Source organism: Caloenas nicobarica, chromosome 14 (genome assembly GCF_036013445.1).
Source record: "Caloenas nicobarica isolate bCalNic1 chromosome 14, bCalNic1.hap1, whole genome shotgun sequence".
Taxonomy (NCBI): domain Eukaryota; kingdom Metazoa; phylum Chordata; class Aves; order Columbiformes; family Columbidae; genus Caloenas; species Caloenas nicobarica.
In genome coordinates this window covers 3,746,651-3,774,618 of record NC_088258.1, presented here as the reverse complement: position 1 = coordinate 3,774,618, position 27,968 = coordinate 3,746,651, and the positions used below count along the sequence as shown (strand labels likewise).

The 27,968-nt window shown below is 48.6% G+C and overlaps 1 protein-coding gene across 2 annotated transcripts in view; it reads right to left on the bottom strand.

Moving 5' to 3' along the window:
* Positions 1-639: 639 nt before the first annotated feature.
* Positions 640-27,968, bottom strand: part of RNF216 (ring finger protein 216) — a 79,862-nt gene continuing 52,533 nt past the window's right edge. For both annotated transcript variants that reach the window (XM_065645073.1, XM_065645074.1), the window contains exons 14-17: positions 15,780-15,877; positions 13,090-13,312; positions 4,676-4,745; positions 640-4,071 (exon numbers count right to left, since the gene is read on the bottom strand). In XM_065645073.1, the coding sequence (XP_065501145.1) occupies positions 3,752-4,071; positions 4,676-4,745; positions 13,090-13,312; positions 15,780-15,877 (711 nt within the window). In that variant the 3' untranslated portion in view covers positions 640-3,751. The remainder of the gene's footprint in view (positions 4,072-4,675; positions 4,746-13,089; positions 13,313-15,779; positions 15,878-27,968) is intronic.

Sequence of the window (27,968 nt, the reverse complement as noted above, 5' to 3'; positions counted from 1 at the left end):
AAATTTCAGACACGAGTTTAAGCACTGCAGCAAGGGCCAATTTCCTTTCAATAAACAGAGCAAAATTAAAGCTGTGCGGGAACCGCTCAGCAGCTCCGGTTGCCACACACTTGCCCTGGTCCCTCTGGTGCCGTCCGCGTGTGCACAAGCAAACCAGCCGTGACACCCGGCCAGGGAGGGGCCCGTGTGGGGAAGAGGCTCCCCAGGGCTGCACCCTCGTGCTTCCCATCTCCCCCATTTCCTTTTGCTTTTAAAGCCAGATTTTATATTTGCCATCGCTCTCGCAAGGCGGGGAAGATCCCCCCAGCCTTCCCCTCCAACGACACGAGCATCCTGGTTTCCATTTAAAGGATCGACTGGAAACCATTTTCTATCCCGTCCAGTTTCAACTCGGGAGCATGTGGAACGTATTAAGCTTTTCCAGGAGGGTCAAACGGGTTTTGCCTTGCAACTCGCAGCGTTTTCAACCACGCAAGCTGAGATCTGGCACAACAGTCCTGCCTGCTCGCCCCTGCTGCTGCCTGGCGTTAGGATGATGCTTTGGCTGTAACGAAAGCACAGAGGTAAAAAGCCGGAGTGCACAAATTTATTTACAAAAATTCAAATTACAATATAATACAGGAACTTTTTACACACAGAATATTAGAACAGTTTACTACCAGAAGGTAAAGAAAAATATTTTTTTAATTTTTGAAATTTTTTTTAATAAACCACCTATTTGTTTTCAGCTACTGTTATACAAAGTTGCAGAACATGCACATCTTTACAGGGTTTCTTTTAATATAATGTTTTGCTAAGTGCAAATACTAAGTTTCTCTCTCCACCTTTAAGGCAAGTAAAATGGGACACTGCAAATAACCATAAGAAATACCTGTTATGGGATCAGCCTGGGCACAGCAACCTCCCTGTCACCCTTAAAGGACAAACGGTTTCAAGGACAGTGGGGCGGGAGGGAAACTGGGATGCAGGAGTTGGACACCAGGTCACGGATGGCTCTGGGGGTTGTGCAGTAGATTTGGGGTTATTTTTTCTTCTTTAAAAATAAATCAACGCAGACCCAAGTGCTGTCGGAAACCACAACGCGGGGTGTCTCAGGTTGGAGGGGAGGAGCAGCCACGCGCTTGGGCTGCAGAGGCATTTTTGGTGAAACGGGAGTTTCCTTGGGGGGGATAAGCAGCAGGATCCCCACATCAGCCATCGCTCAGGGTCGCTGGGTGCTCCTCCCCATCACTGCCCAAGCACCGACTTCTCTTCTCTCAGACACAAATAACCTCAGGGTTTTGCGGGGGACAGGGACACCATAGTCCTCTACCAGGCTCCTCTAGGACCACGACACAACAGCAGATTCATCCAGGACAGACCACGGACACCGACCTCCCCCCGACGCTTCCCCATCCCTCTCGCTCCATCTCGCCACTTCCCTCCGCCAAGGTTTAGCTCTTGACACCCGCACGTCTTTAGACACGCACCAAAAGATGGGATCGGGCCGTCATTTCGCACTAGCGCTCCCGGACACGCAGCACCGCGCAACACATCGCGCGTCCATCGTAGTTTGGGGCAGAGTTCGGCAGCTGAGCTGTGCCCCGGCTGCCCGACCCCCTTTGCACGGGCAGCGGGACCAGCAGCAGCACCCTGGAGGGTTCATCCAAACCAGCCCTTGAACCCACAAGATCTTGGCTGGTAAACCCCCGGGATTCTCTTTCTAAGGGACTTCCCCTGACCCAGGTCCATTTTCTCACCACCTGCTAACGCTGGGAACACCAGCCCTTCCCAAAGCCATCGGGACATGCTGCTCCTGGCTACCAGAGGGATCGCTCAGTGCAAGGGAGGATTTAAACCTGGCTAAAACTCAGCTGAACAGCCAGCACGAAGCTCTGGCAGTCGCCAGACTACTTCCAGGAATAAATGAAAGAAAACAACAGCAGCAAGGGAATACCACGTGGTTATTAATGCTAGAGAGACCACGGCACTGCGGAGCTGGAACAGAGCACTCTACAGGGTACGTTCAACCCGCAGGCAATGCCTGAGATAAATTGCTGACTCAGCTTCAAAAAGCATGGAAATCCCCTCTGGGAGACCCTCCTGGGGACAACAGTCCCCAGAGGATGTCCCAGGCTGTGGTGGAGGCCACCGCTCTCTGGGAGCATCCCACCGACATCCCGCACGCCCAGGGGATGCTGCGCCGGGAGCCGTTACGGGGAGTTGCAAGCAAGGGTTTGGCAGAAGCAGGGCATTTTACCTGAAAAAAAAAAAAACAACCCCAAATAAAACCAAAAGACACCTGGACGTTCAAATACAGGGGGAATAACAGGAGAAGTGCACCTGGTGGGCTCCCAGCAGGACAGAGCAGGATGCGGCCATGAACAAACCGCTCGGGGAGTGACAGCACAACTGGGCTGCTAAAAGGCAGCCTGGCCTTTCTGGTAAGAGGGTTTTTTTTTATTTCCCACTCCAACCACCTTCTTTTCTAAACGGAGCCTGAACCAGCCAAGGGCTGTGGGGAAAGGGCTTCGTGCCAGCGCCGCTGCCGCAGCCCAGCGACTGCGCCCCCCGCTTCTCACAAGGAAGTTTTGCTTTTCTTAAGTCCTCACTTCCTAATCGCAGCAATACTCGTCTTTGTCTTTTAATACACTTTTCTGGAGCCAATTAAGCTAAAATACATATTTTTAGAATTCATTAAGCACCACAGCAGCATTCTGCGGGGAAGGGGGTCCCGTCTCGCCGTCACCTGCATGCACAACGACAGGGGTAGCTCCTGGTTGTTCTGCCACAGCACACATCACACCGCTGCCTGCATCTAACCAGGCATTTGCCCAAGCAGTTGTTGCAATGAAGGCTGCAAATGACGTTCCAGGTGCTTCTACCAGCTGTTTGACAACCGCTGGCAGAAATAGGGGGGAGATTTGGGATGCCAGATGAGAACAGCAAAGCAAAGGCCATGTTTTGGAAGCTGAGAGGCACCCACCTCTGGGGGGAAAAATCCTGAGCCATTCAAAGGGGGCAAGTTCAGTTCAGCCAAAGATCAGGGTGCCCAAATTGTCTGCTACTTGCTAAACCCCTGAGACAGAACACAGCTGTGGGCTTCCTACCGAGATCTCAGCAACGAGATGGCTGCTGCATCCCCTCACTCTGCTTGCTGAGTGAGAAATGCTAAAAACATTAGATTGACTTGGTTTTGAACGATTTATTCCTGCTGGGAGGTGCTGGCAGGTGACAGGGATGCTGAAGAACATGGGACACCCAGCCTCATGCCCCCCCACAGGCAGAAGGCTGGGGCAGCTGACTCCTGTTATCTCCTTCCCAAAGGTCTTTACCCAGATGCCAAATCTCTCTTCCCTTCCCCCAAGACTCACTTGACCGTGCAGCAGCTGCTCTGGCCAGCAGGAAGGCAGGATTTTCTGGAAAGTCCCCAGGGAACGGCTGCATCCCTGCGCTCCAGAAAGTCTCACTTTCGCTCCCAACAGCTGCCTGAACTGGCTTTGTCAAAATCAAAATTATCCAGATGCCCAACACAGGGAGAGACCCCTTGGAAATGCAGCACCAAGCCCTGTTGCAGCACAGGCTGAAATGTTTGATGGCAGATGTTCAGAGAGGCTCCAGAGAGGGGTGCAGGGCAGGTACACACGAGTCAGAGCAGCTGCCCTTGCGGATGGTTAAACCGAGAGAGGCTGGAGCAGGAAAGGGATGGGGTGACATTACTGGGGCGGCTTTGCCCTGCAGTGACTCTACGGCAAGTGCTGGTTGACCCAGGTCAGAATCGGTGTCGCGGCTGAGGGCCAAAGTGCATCGGCAAGTTGTGCTCCAGCTGAACATTGATCTGGGGAAAATCATAGTTCACCCTCATGTTGGGTAATGGGGGGACGTAGGGGGCAGGGATAGGGCCGATGTTGAGGGGGATGTTGTTGTACATGGGACGGACAGGAGGGAGCGGGAAGGGGGGGTGCACGAAGGGGTAAGGGGGCATTCGGGGCTGGTGGAGGTTCTGAGGAACAGGTCTGGGGATGACTTCAATTCTCTGGATTTTCTCCACGGGTTTTTCTGCAGGCGGGCCGATCCGTTTGAAGCTGTTCTCTGCGGAGGGAGGAGAGAAAAGAACCAGTCATCCCACAAATGAAAACTCACCAGGCTTGGCCCAAGGTCTTACGCTTGCCATCAGCATCCTCCATCCCCAGCGTTCTTCCTACAGCATCACTCTCGCCCCCTCCACGCTCCAGGCACCACAGAGCACAGCACCAGCTTCCCAGGTTGGCTCCTTCCATCAATACCACACCACAAAGAAGAACACCTCGTTTTTCAGCCTCTTGCATGCCCATGTACCCCTCACCACAGAGCTCACGCTGCTCTGCAGCTGCTTTGCCAAGCAGAGAGGAGACAGGTCTGTGCATCCACGGCACCCAAGGCAGAGCTGGACACAAGCCCCATGGTCCCAGCTGAGCCTGCAGGCAACACCACGTTAAAGCTACAACAGTTCCCAACAGGAACAGGGCGATGGCTGTTCCTGGAGCAACACTTGGGTGACACTTGGTGCAGCACAGCAACGTACGGAGAAGCCCGCAAACAGCCAGGCCACGGGAAGAATCCAGGGAAAATCCAGAAAATTGTCACAGCTGGGAAGCCTCTGCTCTCCTGTCGTCCTCAGGCTGATCTCAAAGCACAGGTACAGACTGTCACTTACCTCCATTTTTCTTCCTTTGCTCCTCTTCACCCTCTTTCTGAATCTCCTGGATTATCTTTGAATCATCCTCCTGGAAATCACAGGAGCAGCAAGAGTCAGTGGGTTAATTCCTGCTGTAGCAACTTTCTGTTCTCTCAGTGCTGCTTGTCTTTTCAGCACATTTACATGGGGGAAAAAAGGGCAAATTTGGCTGAATTGTCCTCATTTAGGATTGCCCTATGTTTAATTACAAGCAAGGCTGCAATGGGGGATTGATGCACACGTAACCTGCACACAGCCAAGCCTACCCCACAGAGTACAACCAAGAGGCTTAGATCAGCTTTCCAGGGAGATCAGCGCTAAAATTCATTGACTTGATGGAAACCAGAGAGCTGCAACCCAGCTCCGCCCAGCTCAAGAGTTGCTGGAGAGCTGTTAATCTTTTAAATGGCAATAGTCCATTAAATATTTACATTATGCTAGCACTTCTCGAGTTTTTGGCCCAACAGCCGGCATTAACACGACTTAAATCCTGGCTCTAGTAGCTAAACGGTGCCATGACGAGGCCATTTAGATCTTATCTGTAACTCTGAGGAGGGCATAAATCGCAATATGTTTCTTTAATGTCTACCTAGAGGTTATAGCAAGAATATTCAGGCCCGCTGCTCAACAAGAACACAAGGACAAGCCAGAAATTGAAAGCATCCTTCTGCCTCTCATCATCCTCGGTTTTCTCAACCCAAAGGAGCAGCAGCGAGACCAAGCAACGCAGTGAAGCTGCAGGTATCTGGCATTGACACCAGCTTTTATTAGAGCAAGGGAGCATGATGGACAAAGTCCTGGAAGAAGACTATGCAAGTCCTGAGCTAGGAGAGGCTTGTCTGGAGAGATGGTTGTGGGCACCAACAGTCCGCAAGGTCCAAGGAGCTCTCAGGCTTTATACATGGCCACGAAACCAGAGAATCTGCCATGAAACCAAAGAATCACCTCAATCCACGCTTCAGCATCAACTGTCCACTCCCAAGAGCAGCCGTGAAAAACGAGTTTCTTCACCGCACCACAGCACGCAACAGCTACCAGGGTAATAACGATTGCAGCAAACAACTCAAGAGACAACTAACTGCCTTTTAGTCCAGGCAGCAGATGTTTCTGCTGGCCATATGTGCAGGGATGGCAAGAGAGGTCCTCTGGTTTCTGCAGGGTTGCATCTGCTGCTGCTTCGTGTCCGTTGGGATGAAACGCTACCTGACACTTCCAGAAAACAAATGGAGAAGAGCTAAGCCTCCTGGACAGTGTTTGTACTCTGGGTGTTAGTTATGAGGGAAAAAGGCCAAGAACAGGAGCTGCTGGGTGACACAAAACACCTGGCACCAGCCACTCGGGGTCTACCTGCACAGAAGGAGCATTTGGTTTGCTTCAGCAGTTCGTCTGCAAGCGCGAGCGGTGGAGCAGGAGGGGAACCCCAAGCCCCACGTACCCCACGATGCGCAAGACTCTGCTTCATTTTATTCATCCTAATTTCAGTACTGTCAAAACCCAGAAATTTCCTCCTGAACACACTTAATGTGGGAAATATCCTCCATTTTGAAGAATGCTCGGGGACTAAATTTGAAATACGCTCCCTGTGTGCAGCTACGCTGAAATTATTTCAAGTCCAGCCAGCTTCCCAGCTCCAGCCCCACGGTCCCGCACGTGGCGGACGCCAACGCCTGGGACGCTCGCTGAGATGTCCCCTCCTCCTACCACCAAGATAAGGTTTCCCTGGAAGACTGCAGCTCTCTTAATCTGCGGAAAGCCAAACTCAATACTTCCCTCCCTTTTATTATCCTCTGAGTCAATGCTTAAAATTAAGACTTTCCAGGACATGTGGCCTTTTTTTTTTTTTCCTCCCCAAGTGGGCACCTTCCACGGACTGTTAATTACAGCCTATCTCCATAAAAACTCCTGAAGAATGGGTCTTCTGAGCCTATATAGAACTTCAAATTACGCCCCAATTATCAGATTGTGATGTTCCCTGGCTGGAGAACGCTCTGGTCGTGCTCCACAAAGGCACCCAAACATCCTCTGCTCCTTTGCTGCCCACGCTGAGCTCTCGAAGGGTGTCCCCAAACCTTCAAGACTTCCAATTTTTTTTCTTCTCAGAATGTTTTTGGCAATGCTGTTGTAAAGAGAGAGAGCCACCCTCTCCCATTTTATTGCCACGTACTGGAAAAGATGCACCTGAAGTTTTTATTTTAGTTATACGACAAGAAATTATTTTAAGCTCAACTGAACAAGATCACCGGATCTCCTTCACTCACACAAAGGCATAAATTTCAACTTAAATCCTAGAAACTTGCAGAAGTCTGTTCTAACTTAAAAAATAAAAGCTTTTATGTAGGCTAGGTCTGTGATTAACCCTCTGAAGCAGAGCTTTCCACCATCCTGCCCCTACAAGTGATGCTGCAGCTCCTGCAAACCCGCTGTTGCTTTTGCTCAGTCCTGCAAAAATCCGGGGAATCGGCCACATTGAGAACGCGACTTTCCAGGACCCTCCCCGCGGCGAGGGCTGCTCGACCCCCCCGGTTTAAACTGCAGCTGACCTCCGGGCTAATGATGGATGGATGAAGCCATCTGCCCCCGGGCAGGCGCAGCCAAGGAGCTGCTGCCTTCGATCCCTGCAGCTCCCAGAGCGCCGGGGAACAGCAGCAACAGCAAATCCCATCTGCCAGGTCTCCAAAACAACGCCCAAATCGCCAAGGACAACAGCAACCGCATCACCTCAAATACGGAGATCTCTACTCAACCCCATCCCCTCTTGGTCTTCAAGACCTTGCAGCACACCCTGGATGCAAAAACAACCGCCAAGAACAGACGCGGATCAGCATTTTGAGGTCCCGACGAGTTCTACAACTGCAAATCACAGCAGAGGGATAACAAACCACATCTCCAAGACCAGAAGTTATCAGCTTTGTTGTTTCTCTGCTGATAAAAGTGTATTCTCACATTGGAAGGTTAAGAAGTATTTATAATTAACCCCACATACCAAGCCTTGGCGTAGTATTTTTTTTTTTTGCATCAGTGTTTCTGAAAAACTGTTATCCATTAATATAGAAAGAACGAAAATACACAGCACAATATGCACCTTCCTACTTCAGAAGCTGACATTAAATTTGGCAAGTGATGAATACACAGCACAGTTCAATACCTGCAGTATTTAGGAAAGATCCACATTGCAGATGGAACAAAAAAACCGTATGTGCACAGCAAGTTAATTTTAGGATATTCGTGAAGGAAAGCTGATGCCACAAGTTCTGGCTATTACATACTGCACCAGCACAGGCCAGAATTAAAAAAAGAAGTCTCAGCGCTGCGAATATTCACCACGTACAATGGCGATTTTTGCAAAACACCTCTAATTCTGAGAAGCAAAGGCTGTTTTTTGATTCCACAGTAACTGGAGAGAGATGACAGATTAATCCGGGGGTAAAGAATCCACACCAAAAATTAAGTTTTCTTTAGCACGCTTACGGCTGACTGTTGTGGTAAGAAACCATTTCATGTCACACGGGGTGGAGGCTGCAGCACAATTTCAAAAGCCTCTTGTGTCCGTTTCCCTGAGCGGGTTCAAGTCCCTTAATAAAGGATTAGATTATAATTTTAATAGCCTGCTCACAGGCCGTGTGGATTGAAGGGATTTATCTTGTCAAGTTAACAGTCATCTTCCTGTCAGCTGCCTTGCCTATGGCAAAAAAAAGAAAAAAGAAAAAAGAAAAAGAAAAAAAAAGAAGAAAAAAGAAGAAAAGTGACCCCTCAGACCCTGGCGGGGTCTCAGCACTGGCCTGCCCACATGGTTTTTGAGCAACGAGGTAATTTTTCTCCTCCTGCGAGAGAAAACGCAAAGCAAAGCTGTAGTGTGGCCCTTCCCCACGCTCCACCGCATCACAGGAGAAGGGAGGTGGCTGAGAGAAAAACGCAAAGGATCTATGAGATGTAATTCACCCTTCTTATCTGCAAATGCTGCAGAAAGCAAACGCTGTTATTAACAGCAGCTGTGTTTAAGTGGCAAAACGGGAGCCAGCTTTGCCCCAAACCCAACAGCAGGATGCTCTTCGCAGGGACCATCCCCAGTCCCATTGCCAAAAATTGTGCCTGTCGCTGGCTGGTCTGAGAGCCTGTCCCCGTGATCCCCCACCTGCGAAAGGATTTCGGGATGGCGGAGGCTTTTCTTTTCAGCCCCTTTCTCCCATTGAACACAGGGAATGCGGTGAAGACGGAGCCAATGGCAGCAGAAGGGCCGGCGTGGTCTGGGGCTGGATTAACTCAAGAGCTGGGCTGGGGGACTAAGCCGGACACATTTTAATGGCAGGGAGGTTTCAACAATGCCGGTACAGAGAATCCGCATCCACGCAGGGCCCTGCACACACACACACAGAGAAAGAGCCGCCGGAGGAACAAACAGCCCATTGGGAAGAAGAAAAATACAGCAGGAAAAGGAGATAAAAGCTCCGCCAGACACACAGAGACAACCTCCCCCCAAATAAAACCTCCTCTGCCCAGAACACAAAAGTGCCACCAACAAAAGCTTTTGAAAGCTCTGTTTTTATCTACCGCGCTTCTCGTTATCTTTAATTATTAAGTGTCACGGCTGAAAGAGGGAAAACAAGAGACCTGGTAACTATTTTTGGTCTTTAGAAAGTGCCTTCACCACCGCTGCCTCCCCCTTCCTGCCTTTTTACTGCTTTCTTTTTTCCACGTATGTGCGTCCGCAGCCGTTACTAATAAACTTGAAATGATTTTTTTTTTTTTTTCACGACAGAGGCTTCCAGAGGACTAAGGGGTTTTGTTTCAAATCATTCCCAGATCAGCTGCGGAGAGGCTGAGCAAGAACAGGCTCCGGCTGTCTCGGCCGTGTTCCTCCATGCAGCAGGAAGCAGGGGATAAAAGCAGGCTGTGTTCTAACTGGTCTAACTGGAACGGGGCATCCGCAGGGCTGCAGGAAAAAAGGGGGGCCAGGATAGGGACAAAGAACATGCTGGTGTTTGAGAAATGCAGAGTTATTTTAGCAACAGGCATGCCATATTGATGGCTTTCCGTGAATACCGCGGATTAACCGTATGCTTATGATTAAGGCACTTTATAGCGCATTAAAAAAAAAAACAAAACGACACCCTAAACTTAATGGTGCTTCCCTCCCTCCAAATCCTAAAGGCAGTGCTGTGCACTTCATGCATTTCCTCAATGCATTTGAAGTTTTACACAGTCCTCGCTCAACATCTTCTGTTCGTAACGCTAGAAGGAGGGATAATTGCAAACACCTTCTAATGATTAGTCTTCTGCTTTGAACTTCAACGATGGGCATTTGGGAGCGTTTTAAGAGTTTACTGAAAACATCTTAAACTCTAAAGCCAAAAAAAGCCGCTATGCAATATTATTGATAGTCCAAAGATGAGTATTAAATTAAAAATAATACATATGAGAGCAGAACCTGGTTTACCCAAACAGTCCAAATGAATTAGATTGCATCACAGGATTTGTACAAAACGCACACATCAGCCTCAGGTTTGCTACGGACATGTAGAAAATGAGGGAAAACACAGCCCCGCCGAGCCCCAGAGCCCGTTGTTTGCAGATTCAATTCCCACCGCTCCACCCCGAGCTTTGTCTCTGGCAACATTGCATCAGCCCCTCCTGCAGCCAGCGAGATCCCAGCGAGCCGAGCCAAGGCTGGCACGGGCTGCACAACAGGCGCACGAGGAGTTCTGGCCAAGCAGCTTATGGACAAGAGCTCCTGGCCCGTGTTCGGATCCTTCGGGGCGCAGGGCAGCGATCAGCTCGAGAAGAAACGCGGCGATTAAGCGATGTTTGCTGCTACCCGGGGAGCTGCTGACTGCAGCCCGGCTGCAGCGTGTCTCTGAGCCAGCAGATACTGCACGAACGCTTTTAAATTAGGCTCGAGTCTGATTACAGCATAGGGACAAGATTTTAACTGACCTTTTATTGTGGGAATTTTTGAAGCGTCTGCTTTACCCTCTTCAAGATCATTTGAGACAAACGCTAACAGATGCGGCAGTTCCTAGAGGACTGTCTTTGTTTTTAACCCAAGCTAACGAACAGGTTTACTTGTACTTTCTCAAGAACCATTTCATACTCAGAAAACGTTAAACATTCGGAAAAGAACAAACGTTCCCTATTTTAAAGAAAGCTGAATTTTTCTGTAAATAACAGGGATCTAAACCGGATCCTTCAAAAGGTGTGAAATTATCCAGGTTGGACAGAAAGCTGAAGTCTACGTTTGTGAAACGCAAATGGACAAACCCATGGTACCGCTCTGCTGTGAAGATGGTTTTAAGTTAAGGCTGTACGTGAATATATCGGAAATCAGAACAAAAAGACCCTGTCACCCTCTGGAAGCCAGACTTTGGTGTCACACGTGCCCTCCCCATTTTGCAGCAGAGCCTAATCCAGGGAGAGAAGCTGCAGGTCCTAAGCAACGGGTTAATAATGCCACACGTGCCGGGACAACCCGGTCTTGTCTTCTCTGTGCTTGCACACACAGTGAACATGGCTGCAAACACGGGCAAACCCACAACAGATATTCTCTTCCTATGTGCACAGCATCAGCTGTCTACTGGCTTCAACAGAATAGAAGAAATTGAGCCAAAAGAGAAAACAGAAATCAAGAAAGGCACAAGAAAATGCCAATGCAGCTGCCGGCAGAGCTGGGACAGGGTAATCCCTCGGATGGACATTGTCCCTGATAAAGGACAAGACACTACTGATAAAGCGGCCTTTTGCTTTTTCACATCCTCACGTCAAGATTCCGTTCCCCCTCTTCACACCTACATTAACTCCTGTTTACATGTCCCATACGGGAGCACAGATCACCCGGATGGGACAGGGTTAGTGTCACTAAGCCCTTTACCAAGGCGGACAATCCACGCACGTATCCATCAGTTCAGCCTTAGAAGCCAACAGCTGAGTTTCACGTTATTCTTTGCACCACAGCAAGGACAGTCACCCAACTTCACCTCCCCAGCCCACCAGTGCTCCGTCATCCAAAAAAAAAAAAAAAGAAAAAAAGAAAGAAAAAAAAGAAAAAGAGCAGGCAGTGCCAGCTCTCTGCTGACGGTGGGAAATTTTTCTTTGCCACAACATTGGTTAATTAGAGAGCTGGAAAGGGCCTGGTGACAGTGGCCTCTTTGTGCTGCTGATTTATTTATTTATTTTGAAGTACAGCACGAGCTTTTTGAGAAGCCTCATGTTTTCTCTGGCTCCAAACAAATGCCATCAACCAGCACAATCAGCAGCCTGACGGGGACAAAGGACGCCAGCGCACCCTGAATCGCACCCCGGTGGAAAACAGGGAGGAGTGGGACAGGAATCCCCGGAGCACATAACCAGGTGTCGGAAAGGCTACAGGGGTGCCTGGAAGGTGTCTGTGTTGAATTTAACACCACACGTTGACAGGGTAACGCAGGGAATCAGACGACAAAGTTTACCCTGGTTTGGACCCTGCTGGGAGATCCCCAGGAGCCCGCAGGTAGGAGGGAGAGATTTAGAGCAGCTTTTCCTTGGTTTGTGCAAGCGCAGGACTGTGCACATCCCTGCAGAGAGAGCGGCTGGCAGCAGCCTCTGGCAAACTGCAGCAGCCCGAGACAAAGAAGCGTTAGGACAGACAAAGCTGAGACAAGCCCTGGGAAGGCAAATCCACATTCACATTGCTCCACTGATTGCTGAGATCAGGGAATTCAACTCCTGCTCCTACCTACACTCCTCCTGGATTTCTGACAGTGGAGACCTCTATTTACAGAGACGCTGCGCTAAGTTTTCCCATGCTTGTCACAGCTACGAGCTGTATTAAGTTACTACAGCCTCCATTACAGCTCAGTCCACGCTTCAGTTCTCCCTTTGCAGCTGTTGACAACAGCCGTGAGAACGGACCCAACCGTAACTTCGGGCCATTCTGCTTCCAGGCAGTTTTCTCCATCTCCGCAAAGGGACTTGTGGGGCGAGCAGATAAACCGGGAACCAAAAAGATGTGACTCCCCTTTCCTCTAGACACAAAGCCGTACCAAACTGCAACTCAGCTGCAAAACTAGGAACGAGTCCCAGTGATCCCAACGCTGGCGACCACGCCTGGTGCCAGCACATGCTCCCCGCCAGCTCCTTCCACAGCCCCGCTCCCCAGAACAACACTCAGAGTGTTTCCAGCCAAAGCCCTCATCTAACAGGAGCTCTTTTTCCCTAAAGCAAGACCAGTTCCTTCCAAGTTGTGGTCAGATGTGACTTTGTGCTGATGTTGGCTTCCAGTGTGGTTTTTTAGCTGCCTTGGGAAAAGGAAAAAGTTGTGCTGTCTAAAAACAGCCGTTTTCCTCTGGTATTTCAACGTGCTGGCATGGGATGGTAATTGAAATCAGGGTGCAAATCATTCACAAAAGTCCTTCGTTACTTACTGTGGGATCTGTCCAGAGCGAGCACTTTGCACAGTCCTGGCAGGGAGCCCCGGGCGAGCGGGGGTGTTGGCAGAAGTGGTCGTACCCATTAATGGCAGCGCGGCAGAGGTAGCACATCTGAGCACCGCAACGACACGACATGCGGTTGCACCCCTCCGATTTAATGAGGCCAGTCCCACACTTGTGGCATTTTCTAATCCGGGCGGCTGTCATTTTCTCTTCTCTGCAATGCAAGGGGAGAAAGAAGAATTAGAGAAGGGATGTTTGCAGTCACCAGCCTGTGATAAAATTACTGTTAGGCTATCCCAGAGATGTTTTAACCCCCCGCTTTCCCCAGTGCCTCTCTCCCCCTCCTCTTTCCTCCTCCGCCATCCCCATGATCCACCGCTGTTCCAAGGAGGTCTGGGCTCAGCTCCACTTGGAGCCAACCCATGACAACTCAAGAACAAATTAAGTGAAAGAAAGTCAATCACTGGCTGCACGCTGCAGACTCGATCCTGGTTTCCATGCGAGCCAAAATGCCGCAGCTCCGGGCTCTGGCTTGGGAGGAATTTAAGCCATAAAGTCGAAGGGCCAAAGGGCACGTGGATACTTGACTTGGCCGTGGAGAAATACAACCTGGGAGATAAAGTTCAGGAAAAGCAAACCGTTGGCTGTCATTTGCTAGCTAGTTTTATGTTTGCCTGTTGCTCCGGCTACAAACTTGCCACAACCATACATTATTTTTTTACAACTCCGGCTGCTACGCTCCAGATTTATTTGGGTTTTTTTGTTAAATTTAAATCAGTAACTGAAAAATAATCACATCTTTCCCCACAGAGACTGGGCTTTCCCCCTTCTCTTGAGATTCCCTGCATATGTTTTCCAGAGGTTATTGCTTTAGGTTCAAGAGACAGGTTTTACTCTAATGAAGCACAAATGGGAACCCAGGACAAAGCACAGTCCCTGTCCCCAAGAGACATCCTGGCAGCGACACGCGCTCAGCTCGCGGCGATACTGTTTTGGCACAGAAATGGAAGAAAGCCTCAGTCATTTAATTAAAAGACTTAAGAATATAAGTTGTCATCCTAAGGGCCAATTTTCTGACCGCTGGAGATCACGTTACAATTTAATTCACAACCTAGAAGTGAAATTTGATGACAGAAGAGTAAAGAGACTGTTTTCATGGAGGGAAGCACAGTCCTCTGGCTGGGCTGACCTGACAGCAGGGAATGATCTTCCAGGCATCTCCACCCAGCTACTTCAATGGACTTGCAAAGTCAACATGCATTTGGGAGAGGACAGGGAGGTATTTTTGAGGAGGATCACAGCAGCAAACCAAGCTACAGCACAGCCCCACAAAGCAGGGGAGGTTGGGAGGGAGGTGGGAATTTCAGCTGCCGTGCAGCCACTCCAACTCCTACAGTCACACCTGGCACAACCTGAACCCAGGGATTTGGAGATATTCTAAGAATAGAGATGAAAAAAACCAAAAAGCCAAAAAACCAAACAACTCAAGACTGATTGTCCTCTGAGCTGCAGCTGCTCTTCCCTCCACTACTCAACAGGATGCTGCCGATACAGATTTTTCTTTTTGGAAACTTTGAGCAAGGCAGGAAGTTTCGCCTGAACTCCAGCTGTGCTTCCCCTTCCTTACGCAAGGCCTTCAAAAGGAAGTTTTTATTGTATCAGGCAGTGAGACTCATTTATTCACAGCAACGTTCCTGCTAAATGTTTGGAAACGGGTTTTTTTTCCCTTATTAGGGACATGACAACTCATTCTTCCTCCCTCTCACCCCTCTTTCCTACAGCAAAAGGAGTGGCAGAGAAAAAGAGTCATATCAAATTGTAAAGACTGTGTTCCGAATTAGGGACTGTGGGATGAGCGAGCCGCAGCCCTTAAGCCTCCCGGCGGTGCAGCTTTCCAGCCTCTGCTCGTGCCAGATGGACTCTAAATCTGAGGGGAAAGGATTGGCAACACGGGCAAGTCCCATTTGACTGCGCTGGACACGCGGCTCCGTGGCTGAACCTTCCCTCATTTCCTAAAGGCAGAGGATTTTCTAGTTTACTGTAGCAACGAGAGAGATCAAACTTAAAAACATTTTAGGGAAAAAAATCTCAGGATTTACACCTGTGTATTTCAAAACGTGCCTCCATTCTGTAACAATTCCTACAAACTGGTTAGAAACAGAGACAAGCTTCTGTAAGAACACACACCCCTTCCCACGAAGCCAGAAAGCAGTAGCTGAGCAAACTGCGTTGTCACCAGTCTAGATTTTCAAAGGGTAATAAACAACATACTGTGATTCAATCCACTACTTGGGCTATATGTGACACCTCCCTTCTTCCCCCGAAGCACCGATGGGGGTTTCTCACCTCTGGGAAGGACCAGGTGCCAGCCTGCGAGACACCGAGCCGGCCAGAGGAACCGGCTGGGCTGCTGACAATTCTCCCACGTTCTCCAATTACCAGCTGGATCCGCTGCCAAGTATCTTTCACAGATAGAAATCCCATCCTGGGAGTCTTCTGACCCCTTGGCTTTGACATCCCTAGGACCTCCCTGACGGAAGGTAGCAATGCCCAGCAGAACTTCAGGGCCTTCAGAAGAACAGAGGGTTTCTCATCCCCTTCGTATCAGCGTATTGCTCTGTGTGCTGCCGGCACGAGTTCATCCACCTCCCCGTTTTTGCTTGTTTGCGGAGTTTACTTACATGGACGTCCTGTATTTGATGTCATCCTTCTCAGCCAGCTCCTTGCAGGTGAGGTTCATGTGCTCCTTCCACAGCCCCTGGCACTTCCGACACGTCTCCTGAGGAGGAGATAACGAGCATTAAAGAGAGAGAAGACCCAGCACATCGCTAACAGCACCAGGAATTGGAAAAACTCCCCATCTCTTCCCCCCCGACGCTGCAGGTTCTCAGTTGAGGATGGGGCTGGCAGAACGGTATAGAGGTCAGCAGGTCTGTCCTCCACTGGAGACCAGAATAAGACCAAACAAGGGGAGCCAAGGGTTTTTTCAAGGCGCAAAACCCCAGGTACAAAATTAATCTGTAAACGCTAGTTCACCTACAACTCATGGAACAGCTACCAGGTTCTCTGGTTACTTCCCCGAGGAAACTACCACGATGAAAACATGGTGCTAAAGGACTCCAGGTTCATCTGTTTCCTGACCAAAATCCTTCACATCTCCATACAAAAGGTTTCTGGGTAACAGGCAATGGAAACCTTGCAGCTGCATCAAAAACTCTGCTTCACCGTGCATACAGCAAATCCATATTATGCTTTGCAAAACCTCACAAAAAGTAAAAGTAGTTTATGCGAGTAAACGGATTAAAAAGGCAGGATGTGGACAAATGCCCGTAAACCAGAGGTGGAATATGAACAAATATTTATGAATTTAAACAGAATATCTGAACTAAGAGCAAGTTGAACTCTCCTGTTCTTGTAAACTCTTCAGCAAATAGGTTCTAAGCCAGGACTGGTAAAGCTGCGTGGAGCGGGAGAGCTGTGGAGGCACGACTGGCAGGGGAACTTGGACTCACACTGGGGATGGAGCTGAGTTTTTTGGCTGGCTAGCTGAAGAAAACATTATTTTGTTTTGGGTCAAACAAGAGATTTTTTCCTTTAATTCGAGGAAGATTAAAAAACCATCCAAATCAAACTTGGAAAAAGCATAGGTTTCACGGTCCAACTGTTTCATCTTCAGGATGGCTGGGGCTCGGGCTTTTAAATCCAACTTCCCTCCCGGCAGAAAAACCCACATGGCTGTGAAGAATCCTCTTCCCCTCCACACCAAAAAGGGTCCCAAAAGAGCTTTGCCCGGCTCTAGTGGCACTACTAACAAAAGACGACAACTGCAGGGACAGATCTTTTTTTGATTGCATTACCTTCGTTTTACTTTCATGAAGAAATCGGACTTTTCTATGAGATACACTAGAAGCAACTGCTTAAAGACACACATAGGCAGCGAGACGCTTTTGATCGCGAATCAGACAAACAGGACGAAGAGCCAAGCTTCCAAGGAAGCCACCCCTGGGAGAGGGTACAAAATGTTAACTTGTTTGTATTTGTGCTTGCTGGGAGATGCGTAACAGCGTGCTTTCATCTGGAGAACTAACGGCTCCTCGTCCTGGCTGGTGAGCCGGACAGCGGGGTAAGGGCTGCAGTAACAGGAAAGCCAAGTGTGTGACCGTGTCCCAGAGCTCAGCAGAAGATTTTGCGATCACTCACCTTGCAAATGCACCCTTTGGCAGGCAGGCACTAGTTTTAGGGGGCAGTAAATGCCTTGGTTCTATTGATCCTCATGAATCCATTCATCCTACACCGTTTTCCTGCTAAAGCTGTTAAAACAGGCCCCATTTTGTGTGCATTTGTTGGCAGGCCAGGTCTGGCTGCTGTCGGCATGGGAGGATCACGCTTAGAGCCGTTCATGTACCTTGATGAGGACCCACCTCCCTTTTTTTCCTCAACACTTGGCCACATGCCATTCCAAGATCAAAAGTGCTGTTGTTTTTTTGTTGTGTTTTTCTTTTTTTCCTTAATTTTTTCTTTTATGTACACCAAGGGTTAAAACCAGCCTTTGGAGCTCTGCCACACAGAACCACTTTCACACGCCAGCAACAAAGATTTATCAGCTCTTTGCCAGAAGGGTTGGCACACTTTCCAGCCAGGAGCCTACTATTCCAAATTACTTAACTCCAGGAGCCTCCTTCGCTGCTGAATTAGAAACGCTGCCCTTCTGAAGCAGATGGTGCTGCTTATATTTTGTACCAAGCCGTTCCCTTTGCCTTTTGTTACTGCCACCATCCTCACTTTGCACACTACAGCTATTTAAAAACCCTCTCCCTTGAGCTGAGGTTGTTGATTTTTGCCAAACAGTGGTTTCCTACATGTGGGAAAAGGGATTCCTGTGCAGGCGAGGAGAAAGGGAAGAGGCCAAGATGTGTTTGCCATGGGGCAAACCCACCAGCAGCTCTGCCTGTTCCAGTGCACACCGTGGAGATCACAGAATCACAGAGTAATTTGGGTTGAAGGGCCCTTCCCAGCTCCCCCAGTGCCCCCCCTGCCATGAGCAGGGACATCTGCACCAGCTCAGGTTGCTCAGAGCCCCGTCCAGCCTGGCCTGGGATGTCTCCAGGGACGGGGCATCCACCACCTCTCTGGGAAATCTGTTCCCAGATGTCCCCATGGCTTCCTAACTCCGAGTGTCGCCTGGTGCTGCCTCTGACCAAGCCACGTCCTCTCCAACACAAAGGCAAGGGAAAAGTGGACAACACGTGTGCCACTAGCAGAACTCGATGTGACTTATCTCCTTGTTCTACCCAAGACAATGGCACGCTGTTGGCAGTTACAGGAACCAGTGCTGGACCCCTTTACACAAAGGCAGGGAGAAAGCTCACGGTTCAGACAAAGGCAACTGCTCCAGCACCATAACTGAGGTCACAGCTCTCGCCTGAGAAAGCGACATTTTAAAATTTTTACTCTTAGTCAAATCCGACCCGCTTGGCTGATGAGGGTTTTTTGAACATCTCACATGACGACAATTCCAACCTCTACAATTTCCACCGAGGCTTCTTTTACTTTAGAAAGAGCTCTCTGTTCGATAAAGAAACATACTCTGCCACTACCATGTTAATTAACCTAAACAGTAGGATGGCTGATTTTTTGCAACCAGTTTAAATTATTTCCATTTTAAGAGTAGCACTTAGCACTAAGACTGGCTACCGCAATATAAGGCAGTGCCTAAACCCACACAAACAGGGCACGAGTCCTTCCCAGTCCTGAAAGATTCTGCTCCAAGTTTAGCAGCCAAAAAGCAAGTCGGTCCACCGAAAACAAGACCCTGCCCAACTTCTTCGGCACCTTGTCCATTAGCAAACCCTGGTTTACTCACTTAGGGGTACCTGATGTGGGAAAGCACAGTTTTAGAATCATAGAATAATTTTGGAAAAGACCCTCAAGATCGTCGAGTCCAACCGTTAATCCAACCCCGGCACTAACCCATGTCCCTAAGAACCTCATCTACAGCTTTTTAGCTAAAGTCGTCATTTCTGGATGGTTGAATTCCCCATGTTTCTCCTGCCTTTCCCCAGCCCCCTGCAGGCAGGTACAGCTAACACAGCTCACACTTTCGGTGCAAGAGGAGCTGTGTTTGCAGAACCCTTGGCATCAGCAAACGGCTCCAAACCAGGCACGGATGGAGGAGATTAAGTATCTGCTGCCTGTTACATCTGCCCGAACTTGGCCGGCAGCCTGGGACAGACCATTAATGCTCTGGGCTGGGATGGCGGAGAGGAGGATGTGATGGAGAGGGTGTTTAGTCGCAGGCTGTAATCTCCTCACTGTACATCTGCTGGAGGTAGAAGCTCCGTTTCCTCTCGCTGGCCGCCAGGAAGCAGCCGGGATTAACACAAACATGTTTGGGTTCAGGAGGATCCTTTGTTCCCAGGGTCAGTGGTGCGGATACGCAGCTTTCTGTGCTCAGGGCCAGCCTGGCCAAGGGTGCCCAGTTTGCTTTTAGCATGGACATCCCAGTCCTTAAACATCCTTGTTAACTGTCCCAGCACCTAATGAAGGTAAAAGGGAGTGTTTTGTGGGAACCTACCACCTTCCTCAGCATTTCTGCTGGTACTTGCAATGGATGCTACAGTTTTAAAACACAGCCCAAGCTTTTTTCCACTCTTCCGTCTACTAAAAATAACCCTCCAAGGTCCAGCCCACATATTGGGGCATGGGGGGTAAAAAAAGCAAGAAATCAACTTCTCCCTGCCAGTCTCCACATCCTTTTAGCTACAGTCAGGCTGTTGTACACACTGCTGGCAATGCAGATGCACCAGCTTTCCCGGTTTCAACCCAAACAAATGCCACACGGACAAAAACATCAGATGATACGCACAGATCACTGACCAACTGCCCACGGCATTCCTGCATGCCCGCTTCTCCTGTAGGAGTTGACACAAACCCATTTACAGCTGGAGCGAAATGCAAAAGGGAGGAGGGGAAGCTCAGCTTAAACGACAGGCGACGGCCCAGGCTGTCATTACCGCCCTCCAGCTCTCAGTGGTGGCTCTGAGCTGAGTCCAGCGCTCGCCTTAGCTCTCCATATGCTGCTTAATTAAATCCTGTTGCTGCTGCACCGTGCGATTCCCCTCGTCCCTGAGGAAGGACGCATTGCTGGCTCTGGCCATCTCTGCTGATTGCACACACGGGGACATTCGCTGCTAGGAGAGAGGGAGGCAAAAACATACGGTGCATCCATTCCACGCTCACTGGGACGGAGCCCCAGTGATTGATTCTCTGCTTCTTCCTGCTTTCAGACAGACAATAGCGCAGGCTAAACCTCAAACAGGCCAAGTTTTACCCAAAAGCAGATGTGAATGCAATAGTCTTAAAAATAGCACCTCAGGGCCAGTCCATACTGCGCTGGTTTAATTAAAGGGCTGCGATTCCCAGCCAGATGAGTTAATGGGAAAACAAAGAACCACACAGTCTTTCTCCCCACAAAATCTCCACTGTCCATAAAGCTGCACTGATCTTAACTAAATGTGGACGCAGAAGTAGCTAAATGAATACAACCTTTAAGCACGGATAAGCTCTCACGAACAAACTCCTTCGGGGCTGTTTCTGAGATTTCCTATACGTTAAGCTGGGATAAAGAGACTATAATCCAGCCCAAGACAATCCATTTTGGTGAGAGAGCCTTCTTTAGAGATGTACAAATACCCAGAGCGGGGATGCGGGACTGCAGCTCTGCAGGTACCAGACCGCCCAGTTCCAAACGTACAAAATCCACGCAACACGGAGAAAAAAACCCCACCGTGGCTCGGATGGGCGAGGGCACAAGGAGCAAGGGGCTGGGGGCAGGCGGGTGCTGGGGGCGTTTGCTGTTCCCCGGGCAGGGCTGCCGCTCAGCGGCTGTCGGCCACACGGCAGCTCCAGCCCCAGGATGAACAGAGGAGACGAGCAGCTGAGAGAAACCCAGGAAGAAACGCAAGTTTCCTCTCCTTAGCACGGTCATGATTTATTCCATGAAGGGAGGGGTTGCAAGGAGAAATAAGGCAAAGGCACAAGCCTTGGACTGGGCTTAAGAATGTGTCAGTACGTAAACATAAACGGAGACCTGTGAGGGATGGGAGAGTTAAAAGCTGGATGAGTTAAAGGCTGGATAAGGAAAATATGCATTTTTATCTGACACCCACCAGGAAGGTTGGTTAAAGCTTTTATGGCCATGTATTAAACCCCATTACCAAAAACTATGACCCTAAGCAATGTCTCCTGCTTTCCGTGTTTTGTTAAGTTGAACACATTGTTCTCCCTCCCCATCTTTAAGACACTAGAGACAGGCAATGCCCTTTTGCTTCCAGAAATGCGCTGGCAAGCCGGTTCCCACAGAGGTTTGGATCACCCGCGTTAGAATCTGAAAACCAGAAATGTGGTAACTCCCACCCCACGCTTGCCTAAGTCAGTAAGATTATCTCATATCTGTAATTCAGAAGTTCCCGAAATACGTACACCAAACCAGAGCAAGCTTTTCCCCTCCCCAGAGCCTGACTTTAAAAGGCCAGATCAGCTGCTGGTTTGGGTGCAGGGCTCAGAGACCTATAGAGCAAAACCAGCTGCAGCTTCACACAAAAAGTGCTGCTCAGCACCAGGATCACCCTATGGCTGGTCAGAGGTGGAAACAGAGCTAGCAGAAGAAATCACTTGTTTTTCTCATGCTCATGTACCATAGCATAATCAGAATAAGTGAAACAGCTCTTTCACTGAGAAGGATCATGATTTAATTTGAGCTTGTACAAAACTTTCAAGTTTTTTTCATTATTTGGGATGTTTTCAAAGAGGTAGTTTTGTTTCAAAGTTACTACCTCTCAAGCTCCAGGGATGTGAGGAACACATCAAAAGTCTCAGGCAGCAGCTCAGCTGCGTAAATGAGCGTTGGAATATTTGCATCACACATACATCTCACCAGGATCCGTTCTCCTAAACAGAGAAACAAGGGTTTTTCATAAGGATAAGCTTTCCCCCTAAAATAATATTTTTAAGAAGCCAGTCTGATATGCACATAGCATCTTTCCAGCTCAGCACACCACGATGTTTGGGTATGGCCAGGATTTGTGACCTACCCAGAGATGCTCACCCACCAACCTGAGCAAGGAAACCACCGCTTGGTCATTTTATAAAGGCAGGTTCAATACAGTCTGTACCTCACACTGAAGACGTTGTCAAAAATCAGCATACCTGAGGTCACATTGCTCCTTCCCAAGGCAGAATGAAGGAGGAATTCAGTACATACTACTAGAAATACATCCATAGTTGTTAACCATGACTTTTAGATCTGTTGGGCTGATGGCAGATAATAGGTATATGCCGTCCCAGCCAATGTCGATAATTAAATATTAGCAGCCTGGTTCAAAGTGCTCAGCAGCTGACCCTCTTCCGCCTCCCCCAGTGCAGATTGCCTTACCCCATTCTGGAGAGAAGATCTAAGAGGTAAATCCCCTTAATCCCGTGCACAACCTCACATGAAAAGGAATGCTGCTTCCACTAGCTGGAACTCTAAATGATGAAATCGAGCAGGGCTAAATAACAGAGGCAGCAACCGTGGAACTGGTGGAAACAACAGAGACCTTAGGAGAAGAACAGATTTAGATTTCGAGACAAGCAACTTGATTTTTAAAGGATAACTCTGGAAGGTCACTCAAGGGGTTGTACCCAACGACATCAAGAAGGTTAAGGTCTAACAGAATCAAGGTATCTTATTTGCAGAGGTACCAGCTAACGATGCATTGTGAGACTGAGAGGAAGAACAATTACCAAGGTTAATTTTGAAACTTCCCTCTTACGCCACCACATGATAAACAAATCCCGTCACTCCACCCCGGACACAAATCCCTGCCCAGAGCTTTGGGTGGCAGAACTGGAAAAAAGCTCGTCCAAACCTGTCCTATGTTTCTCGTGGTTCTCTCTCCCCCTGCCGTCTCCCAGATTTTATTGTATTATGAAAGGATCACCCGAGGAGCGCGGTTACATATGTCCTCTCCTCCATCAACAGCCACATGGAGACCCAGGTTTATATAACACACCTACAACCACTTTTAATGAGCTTCTGCAATATGGCAATTTTCAGGGTAATTTAGCAGCATTAACACACTTCATTTCTAATTCAGAGCCTTTTAAACCATACTCTCTACCTACAGCAGAATTTAACGCTCCAGGTCGTTATAACACCAGCAAGGGACGAAAAAAGGTGAACTGGTAAACAGCTTTAGTCTAAGCAGAAATACACCCTCAGAAACTGGGCAAGTACGGCTTGCTTTGCCAGGGAAATTAAACCCAAACGAGGGCAAATCCCACAAGCAAGGTGATCCTAGCTTTATAATGGCCACATAAAAAATAAGATAAAATGTTGGGGAACTAGGAAAAACAAAAGCAAAATGATACCTGGCCTCCTTGAAACCTCAGAAATTCAGATGGTTTATTATTTTAACGCCTATGTGGTACAGTTACCACTTTCCTCCTGCTCCTGACGAGCTCTGCAGACACTAAGAGGACACTTTGCAGCCCGTGAACGAGCTGCAGCCGACAGCCTTGTAACTATAGTATATTTATAGCTATAGCATTTATAGCAGATAAACTGAAAACAGCCCTCTGAACTGCTAACCTCCATCTTCCAAATTCACCAACGTGACAGTGAGTCATCTGCAGCTCGTTTGCTACACTAAAATAAGTTAGTGGTAAAACCAAAGCTGACGGGCAGTACCAGCAGCCTGCGGAAACCTTCCGGTGAGAAAGAGCGCTGAGCGAGTTTTTAAAAAGCAAAAACCACCGAGAAGTGCAGCGTGATGGAAGAGTTTACATGCGAAGCTCCGGTGCAGACATGGACTGGATTTCATCCCACACCACAAAACTATTCAGCTGCCTGTTCAAAATAATAATAATAATAATAATAATAAGATATCAAGCAAATGAGTATGCACCAAAATAAAGCAGAGTATAATACCGAAAACTAATCAGGGAAATAGATGTGTCAGCAACTCCCTAATTCCTCTTTCAGAGCCCCCAGATGGTGTTCCCATTCCGGCCCATACCTAAAGCACCCAGCAGCCCAGCCTAACTGGGTTTGGGTTTCTGTCTTGCGCAGAGGTGCCAAAGAAGCCTCAAAACTGCCATTTGGGGATGGTTTTTCAACCCATTTGGCCCCGCAGCTTCGGCAGATGCAAAGTGGCTCCCCAGGGCTGCAGGGAGCACAGGGACACTGGGGAGGAGATGCAGCACGAATCATGTCCCAAAACCGTCGGGCAGAGGCTACAGCGATCAAAAGTGTCTCCTGCCCAAAGTACACCCCATTGCAAGCTTTCCTTTTAGACTGTACCAGCCCTGAGGCTTTGAAAGAACAGAGGAATGCCCAGCGCACAAACCTGCTGGCAGGGGAATCCAGGGATCCAAAGCCATTGTTGAAAGCGCCTGCTTAGCCCCAGACCAGCCTAATCTTGACCAAAACCGATCGGCCGCCTTAACTCCCGAGAGAGGCCGGGCAGGTTAGTAACAGCGGTGCCGCAATATCCTGCCAAATCAGGGCAATTCGGGACACGTTTGTCTTCTAATTAGACAAGTTGTTTAAATTGTAATATAATTTAACTTACATAATCCCTTTCAATCCACTTTTTTTTTTTTAATAGTCTGAGAAAAACGTGGGGCTTGGGAACACTTTGGAGTAAGAGGAAGACCATCTCAGATCTGTGGACACTGAAGCTAAACTGAGTTTGCAATTCCAAGGAGAACCTCTCCACCCACACCAGCTCTGAAACAAAAGCTGGTAATCCAGCAAGACAGGCTTGCTTCCACACTATCGACGTGAGACCAGGCAAAAAGCAGGGAAAACGAGACTGAAAACAACACCTTGAACCCTGAAACATCTGTGAGGTCCCAGCGCCGTGCAGAAAACAGCCCATCGCAAAAGAAGTGAGACGGGAAGAGCGAGCTGCAACTCTTGGCATTGTGAAATCTCCGGGCAAGCAGTTCCCTTTCTGCTACACTTAAAAACACTGATCGGAAAGATCGGTTCCCTGCTCTCCCCGCTGCTTCAGTAGTTTAATTTTAATTAAGCGCGCTGTTCAACTATTTGCGTGGCACGACTTGTGTACGAACCAGAGATGTTGCAAGCCTGTTTTCTGTAAAAGCCAAAAAAATTAAACCCAAACCACAACCCACCTTGTCTCCAGGGATCTGTTTAGACCCAGCAGTCACCCCCAAGTACCAACAGTCACTTCTGCCACGACCCAACCGCAAGGGCAAAACAAAACGGAATGTTTCACGTTGTATCGCTGACGTCAACTTGGTTTTGGGAGGAGAATCCTGGCTGGTTCAGGGGAAGGAAAACCATTCTGCCACCCTGGGCCACCAAGGATTATGGCTGTCGTTCCAAAATGGGGATCCACAGGGTGGTCACCTTCACCACACACAAACCATCTGCCCCCTTCTACGCTCATACAGTAAGAAAAAAAAATAAAAGAACTGCAAGTAGGGAGTGCTTTATTATAGTTGAATGTAGGTGAGGATTGAGACTGGTGCTTGCAGGTTACCTTATCAAAAGGGTGGATTCAGTTACGCTGTACATGCAGTTCCTCTGCAAGGACTAAGTACGATACCCTCAGAGAGGTACAACCACAGACAAAAATGCAGATTGTGGGATACTGAAAGATTAAATCAACAGTTTTGGCAGCACAAGTGAAGCATCTAGAAACAGGGCTGGTTTTGGCCATTTCCCCAGCCCCAGAGCCACTTACAGATCCTGTTCTCATTTTCCCCGGATCTCTGTTGTAAAGACAAGGAGAGGAAAGCAAAAAAAAGTGTGGTCACAAACACACCATCGTTAAAACAGAACTGAAGAACATACAGATGCTACTGAAAACTATTTCCAAACTGCTCCCCCAACACGTGGGGAAGCTTTTGGCTCCTACTGACCAGTTGGAAAAGCCTCTTCCCTGGGGTTACTATGTCAGCAAAACCTGCTGCCCTTCCTAGTGTCAACCACCAAGGAACGGAGATCTTCCCAAGACCTTTCTCCGAAAGAGAAACCCCAACCGTACGCTGGAACTGGAAGCGGTGATCTAGTGAGGGGTGGTTGGAATTAAACCCCAGATCCACAACGTACCGAGGTGGTTGCACGAGCCCGCGCCCACCGCTCGCTTTGCACGTCCAACTCATTTGTTCAAAGGTGCAAGTAGGGAAATAACAACCAGTTGGACCGGGGTAAGAAACAGTCTTTCAGCTGCCTGCTTGAGGAAGGAGCAGGGGAGCCCATAAATGAACCATTTTGCTCAGGTCAGCAGCTCCTGGAAGCAAAGGAGGCTCAGGGACAGTCGCAGGAACATCACAACAGACTCTCCTAACCAGTTGCTCTTTTTTTTCCTTCTAATTTCAGAGCTCAAGGGCTAAATAAGAAACTAACCTAATGCAGCAGCCAACAAGTTCTGCAGGGAAGAAACACGAGCTGTACCGCTTAAAAACCGAGCGGTTTAACCCATTGCCAAACAAGCCATTTGCATTAACATCGTGAAACAGGATATGAAGCACTTTGCAGCAAGAAACAGGAGATTCGCTTTATTAGAAAAATACTTTTAAGGTTCAAATTCATCCAACCATTTGCAGCCAGGGATGATTTGTAAAAGACATTATTGGCTGACAAAGCTGGCTTTTGGCTCACCAACCCCGTTGGCAATTACCACCCAGAAGGACGTTACCTGTTTCAGCTAATGAGTGAAGCCAGTGCCAAGTGTCAGGCACCAAGATCACAAAAACTGCTGTGAGAAATGGCTCCTTAGGGTCCAGGGAGAAAGCTGTTCTGACACATCCATAAGAGGCCAAGAAATTTCGCTTGGTGTAAAGGACTGAAAGTGTTTGTCAAAAATAATTGGGTATTGTCCTCCTACGCTTATCTAGATTCAATCAGAGTTATCTAGACTCTACCAGAAATCCATCCTGGGTTTGGACCAGACAAACTTCACCCAGTGAAATTAAGGAGAGTCACAATTCCTAATTGCTGTCTTAGGCAACATGACTGGAAATCTAAGGCACCCCTCAAGCAAACAAAACCAGTGCCTCTGAGTAGATGTTGTAATTTGGTTTTTTTTCAGCCTGGAATTTACTATGTCGCAAATGCCAACCCCACCCATTCAGAGGTGGTAAGACCAGCCCCTTCCCTCTGCCTGACTTCTCGCTTCCACTTCTGACCCGGGATTTTATTGCAAAGGGAAACCAGCATTATTGGCCATAAAAGGAAAAGACCCATCTGTCCCATTTCTGCAGAGGGGAGTCAACGAGGAGGAACTTCAGCCACTTCCTTAAAACTGCGGAAACACCAGAGAAACCACCATCCATCCCCCGGTCAGGATTAAAGGTTCTGCTCCCGCTTCCGTCAGGGATGCACGTGGGTACGACACTGGAGTGTGGAGGAGCACGGATGTCTTGTTTTAAAGGAAGGCAAAAGGGGAGAGAAACAAAACAAAACAAAAGACAGCAGCAAAGAGGCAGAATGGGGCGGAATTCCGGGAGCTCTGCCCCGGGCTCCCGTGCAGGTCCAATGCACGATGCTCCGTTTTACCAGGTGACCCAGCATGTTCCTTTCCGCACAATCCCACTCATGCATCTGCTGGAAAATGATGTTTATCAAGCTGAGAATCTCATTGAAACCAGGAAGGCATTTGGCCTTTTAGTTAGGACATGCTTATGTTTGCTTAACAAACCCCCATGTTTCTTCCATCAGATATTATTCTGAATTCCTGAGCTTAAACGCAGAGATGCTCTGTCTAAAAATAGGAGCAGTCAGAACCTATTTTATTCAGGAATAGTAACTTTGCTTTTATGCTTTTTTTTTTTTTTAAATGAAAAAGTATTCTCTT